The following is a 5,919-nucleotide window of genomic DNA, read 5'->3' as shown; positions in this document are numbered from 1 at the left end:
GATTGACTCCAAGTATTTAACTGTTTCACTGTATATGATGTGTTCGAATAACTTGCAACATATTGCTGTTAGCGAGATGGGCCTGTAATTTTCGACGAGCTTTTTGTCACCTGATTTATGAACCGGGACTACGTTAGCAATTTTCCAGACATGGGGAACAACTCCAGTATTAAGTGTAGTTTCATATATAACGCATAAGTACTGTGCGATGATGCTGTGACAATTTTTAAGAATAAATGGCGATAGGCCATCCGGCCCAACTGCTTTCGATGTATCTATCTGCTGTAACATGCAATCAACACCATTAATGTTAATCTCTACGTCTTCCATGGAAGGCTGCGTGACTGGAAACGCCATCACATCACCAGGTGTACTTTGAGTAAAAACTGACTGGAAATATTTATTGAAAGCTTCAGCTTTTTCTTCATCGGTGCGTAGAGTATTACTCTGCACAGTCAGAGCAGGAATGTTCATATCGTCTTTTCTACTCTGTTTCACATACTTCCAGAACTCTTTCGGGTTTTTCTTTAGCCTATCACTCAGCTGGGCAAAAAATAAATCCTTTCTTGATTTTACTGCTGATTTCAGTATCAGGTTTGCGTCCCTCAGCTCTTGCTCATTAGAATTCTTTTTTGAAATTTTCTGTACGAACTTCGTGCTTTCCTAATTAATCTGCGAATGTCACCATTAAACCAAGGTTTTTGCTTCGTTCTCTTTTTTAGTATTCTATTTGGTACATGAGCTTCGACTGCGTTAAGTAGCTTATCACGGAAAGAAGACCACAGCGCCGAAGAACAACGGCTTTCTGCCAGAAGCAAGAATGTTGGGTAATACAACTCTAGTTCTGCAGAAACGCAATCATAATCACAATGGTCATACAGGAAAATTTTTCTTGGTATTTCCTGTGCTATTTGAACGTTTTTTATGTTTAAGTCTGTCACAACGGCCTTATGATCACTTATACCAGGGATCACCGACACAGTGGAAACAACATTGGGGTCATTACATAAGATTAAATCCAGAATGGCATCATGTCTTGTAGGAACATTCACATATTGAAAAAAACCAAAAACTCTCAAGAATTCACCAAACAAAGTATAGACTGATGACCTATTATGTGTACCACAGGTTGTCCAATCAAAATCTGGTAGGTTGAAATCCCCACTCAAAAATACACTGTCTGGAATAGACTGCATCATCTCAGAGAGCAGTGTCATGGGAGTGTCACTACTGTCCGGCGGACGGTAGAAACAACCAAAAACGACAGTTTTTCCCTTCGGTAAGTAAACGCGGCACCACACTGCTTCTGCTGAATTATTAAAAGAAATTTCCTCGCTAGTCCACTCGTTCGCAACAAGAATGAATACTCCCCCGCCATGGCGATTTCTATCTTTCCTATAAATAGTGAATCCATGTGGGAAGATCCCAGTATCAGGTATCGTACTGTCCAGCCAAGATTCTGTACCCATGATAATTTTCGCTTGAGTAGTCGCCACAAGGGATGCAAACTCGTCAACTTTGTTATTAATACTTCGACAGTTCACAAGAAGCTCAGGTATGCGCCCGCACGTGTTTGAAGTCTCGTTTATTCCGGTTCTGGGATGACTGACGTCACGTCAGTCAGCTCTTTGAGATCGCGTATGCGCACGAAGCGGGGTCAGTTGGTTCATTTCACTGTCCCACACGAACGTCTTTCCATTGATTATAAGCTTATCATAGTTAAGGCGCACTCGGTATTCTTTGCTATCTCTTTTTTCCTTTGCGTAATTCCAAAGAAGCCGTCGCTTTTCGCGAACAGCATGGCTGAAGTCTTCGGATACACTGAATGAAGTGTTCTTAAACTTGAAGGCATTACGCATAACACTTTCCCTAGCTTTCCACCCTGAGAAACTTGTTACAATAGGCCTAATGCGCCCCTCCGTGAAGGCACCTAGCCGGTGGGCTCGCTCGATCGGAATGTTGTCAAGCTTGAGCACGTCACTGCAGATATCTTTAACCAGGTTCTCAGATTTTTCCCATGTTTCTTTGCGCTCGTTGTCTGGCACCCCATAAAAAACTAAGTTCAGCCGGCGGCTCCTATTTTCGAGGTCGTCAATCTTAGCCTCTATCTTCCGTTCAGATTCTTCAACTACTTTAATGCGCTCCTCGATTACATTTGATTTTGCTATCACGCTGTCTATTTTCTGTTCTAGCTCGGTCTGCTTCGACACTATTTCCGCAAGTTTAGCAAGCACAGTTGCCTGACCAGTTTGTACATCTAGAAGAATCTTCTCAATGTTCGCCATCTGCTCTCTTTCGGTTACGTTCATAGGGCCAGGGTTTAGCTCTACATCTCCTGAGAGTAGCAATAGAGCTTCCCCCAACAAGGAACAGTCATTAAAGATTAACAACCAAGCAGAGTCAACCACATATTTGCAAACAGAGCAAGTGAACAGGCACAACATCCGTCTATCAATGGGGCACGACACTCTTACAAGCATCACATTACTCGTGCGGTAACATTTTGCGTAATTCAAATAACCAACCTGATACATGAAGCAACGTAAGTTCGTGCCAAGAAGAGTGCCGCACCCCAGTCGACAGCTGCCAAGATGCTCCCTTTTATCGGCCTGGTAAAGCGGATCCGGAAGCGTGCCCCGTCGAGCAGGCATGTGGCCGGGTTGCAGCTCAAGCAGGAAGGTATCAGGCGTGCCATCTCGCATCAGTGGACGGCAAGGAGGGGCGCGCTGCATATGCGCCGTAGCTGTCATCCAGGGCCGTACGGTAGACTCGGCAGCCGCACCACCGATGAACGCCGCAGCCGCAAGGATACCGGGCAGTACCTGATACATGAAGCAACGTAAGTTCGTGCCAAGAAGAGTGCCGCACCCCAGTCGACAGCTGCCAAGATGCTCCCTTTTATCGGCCTGGTAAAGCGGATCCGGAAGCGTGCCCCGTCGCGCAGCCATGTGGCCGGTTTGTAGCTCAAGCAGGCAGGTATCAGGCGTGCCATCTCGCATCAGTGGACGGCAAGGAGGGGCGCGCTGCATATGCGCCGTAGCTGTCATCCAGGGCCGTACGGTAGACTCGGCAGCCGCACCGCCGATGAACGCCGCAGCCGCAAGGATACCGGGCAGTACCTGATACATGAAGCAACGTAAGTTCGTGCCAAGAAGAGTGCCGCACCCCAGCAGCGATCCGACCCGCATACTCGATCCGACCCGCATAAACACTAATCAAACTTTATCGGGCGTTGTCAACCGTATCGGACTACATCCGATCCTTATGAACCCTTGTCGGTTATCAACGTAATCGAACTCGATCCGAACATTATCAATCGTTAGCCGTCGTTGTGATACTGTGAAAGTGGATATCGAGCGACGCTGCTGCAAAACCATCACCAAGACTGTTGAGGGGGGGGGGGGGTATGCAAGGCTTCGTTGATGGTTCGGATGCTTGTTTAGAGCTTATTCTTTATTGAAACGTGTGCTGTTCTGTGTGTTGTACGGGTGGTTTTATTGAATATATATCACACCGCCCTACGGGAAAAAGTTCTGTGGTACAAAAATAGGCGTTGTATAATATTGCATATCTATTTATTACCTAGGAGGTTTTGAGAACATCAGCAACTGCCCGTGCGGGGAAGCGGAAATCGCATCAGAAACGGGTTTGCGAAAAATCTCTGTAGACTGGAAGATATTTCATGGCTGCGCCATGCGTGGGGTAGTCCCTATTGAAAAAAAATGTGAACGAGAATGTACGAGAAATAGTGTACGCGATTATTGCTCCGTAGACTGTGCGAGAAACTCGTTCAGTCTGCAAGAACTCGTTGAGTCTACGAGAACGTCGTACAGTCTACGCAGCAATAATCGCACACATTTTCGCACACATGTGTACGAGATCGCGTTCTTGTCACTGAACGAGATTCTCGTACATTATGAACGAGTTCGTTTCTACGAGCTGAGTGCGTACAAGATGACGAGCTTGTACGACCTGCGAGAGTATGCACCCTGAAAAAGATAGGCACCTCATATTCATATTTAGTATAATAATGCAAATACAATTCTTGTAAATACAAGTGTTCATGCATGAACACTTGTGCTGACCTTACTGGAGTGTTGTGTCGCTGTAATGGTTTGTTCAGAAATCTACAGTAAAGAGTTATGTTGAGGTCAAAAAAATGTCAGGTGAGGTAATGGTTTGTACTTGTTAATAAACAAGTACACGTTACACAGGTTCTTCAGCACACCTATTCAAGCTTACATTAATAGTGAAGTCCTCCGATTTTAAGCAAGACCACGTCATACATCTCGCAAGCGTTGTTTATTGGACCTTGTAATGGTACTTCAATACACCCAGTCTGTTGACAGAAGACCACTGGAATGTGTTGCTTGAGTGAGAGCTTGCCGCGCACCTGAAAAAGTTAACAAAAGCCAACAGTTTTTTTTCACATATGCAATAAGCATAGGCAAAACCAGTTTAGCTGACATTCACACAGGTAAGAATGCTTTAGCATTCAGAGCATGCGATACTGAACAAAATTTATTAAAAATAAGTGGTTTCCTGCAGTGCTTATGACTCCTAAGGAAACGTGCATTATAGTGTGGTAGAATAACCTGTCACATTAGCAGATCACTGAAACAAGTGTTATTACAGTAAAAAAGACATTATTTGAGTAATAATAATTACTAGTACTGAAGCAACATAAGTAACATGCATAAAATCTACTTTTAGAGAGCCGCACCAACAGGTCGAGCTAATTAAATTACTTGGAAACTGCTATTCTGCCAGCAAAACTAAAAATCGTGGTGGCGTAGTGGCTTTGGCATTGCACTGCTAAGCCGAATGGCACAGGATAAAATCCCATGCACAACGGCCACATTTTCATGGCAGCAAATCGCAACAACACCCCCATAAGGTGCATGGGCACATACTCCCGGTGTTCAAAGTTAATCCAGAGTTCCCCACTACAGTGTCCCCCATAATCATATTGTGCAGAAGGACTTGGTGTTAGGCAAGTTGATGTTTGCTGAACGACATATTATAGCGCAAAGGCACAAATACACAGAAGATACACAGACACACGTCACAGTCGCTACTAGCAACTTTATTTGAAGCACAGCGAGATACAGTATATGTACTCCTCACAACGCGCAGGCGCACCAGCCACTTCGGGCAGAGCACAGAGGGCGACTATCAGGGCTAACGCGATCATTTTGAAGATCTAAAGAAAGCAAGTTCCACATCATGATAACAACATAGGTCAACTTTCACAAGCACTACTCTTTTTCTTTTATGTAAGATGCTTCCAACAGCTCACGTGCGGTTTTATCTTTAGTTCTGCCCAGCATCTTCCCATCATGAAATCTCGCACGACAAGGACAGGCTTTACAGTGTGCTGAAAGATGCGCATTCAAGTCTTTCGTCGTGTTGTTAGCATGCTCCATCATTCGATCATTGATGCAGCGACCAGTTTGTCCAACATAGGACTTTCCACAAGACAGTGGGATTTCATAAACCCCTCTGGTAGCACATCGCCAGTAAGGTGTGACATGTTGTACTTGGCAGCCTACCTTAGATCTGCCCATTATGCGGGGACACAGTTGGACCAGGATATTCGGAACAGAGAACACTACAAAAGCCGGCACACTGGTGAATGAGGCCAGAGCTGGTGAGCCGAGTGGCCAAAGACAGCAAGTTGTACCGTATGTGCATAAGTTGAGCCACAATTTAAAGAAAGTGGCGAACAGGCATGGAGTGCCTGTATTGTTCTATGTTCCCAATAGGCTGGCCCGAACGTGTTCCCGCATAATGGGCAGATCTAAGGTAAGCTGCAAAGTGCAACATGTAACACCTTACGGGCAATGTGGTCCCGGTGTGGTTTATGAAATCCGACTGCCTTGTGGAAAATCCTATGTAGGACAAACTGGCCGCTGCATC

General features: G+C 45.2%; 2 protein-coding genes across 2 annotated transcripts; both read right to left on the bottom strand.

The window, feature by feature from the left end:
• Positions 1-605: 605 nt before the first annotated feature.
• Positions 606-1,598, bottom strand: LOC125943866 (uncharacterized; the record flags this gene model as incomplete). The annotated part of the gene is made up of 1 exon (XM_049663400.1): positions 606-1,598. A coding segment is annotated over one exon (993 nt), but the record flags the coding sequence as incomplete, so codon positions are not given.
• An 18-nt stretch (positions 1,599-1,616) lies between these two features.
• On the bottom strand, positions 1,617-2,917 carry LOC119446481 (uncharacterized). Its single transcript, XM_037710922.2, has one exon. It carries the CDS (start codon positions 2,829-2,831, stop codon positions 1,617-1,619), a length of 1,215 nt encoding a protein of 404 aa, XP_037566850.1. The 5' UTR covers positions 2,832-2,917.
• Between the last annotated feature and the right edge of the window lie 3,002 nt (positions 2,918-5,919).

Source organism: Dermacentor silvarum, chromosome 1, assembly GCF_013339745.2.
Source record: "Dermacentor silvarum isolate Dsil-2018 chromosome 1, BIME_Dsil_1.4, whole genome shotgun sequence".
Taxonomy (NCBI): domain Eukaryota; kingdom Metazoa; phylum Arthropoda; class Arachnida; order Ixodida; family Ixodidae; genus Dermacentor; species Dermacentor silvarum.
Note: the sequence above shows the minus strand (reverse complement) of the source record. Positions and strands in the feature narration are given on the sequence as shown.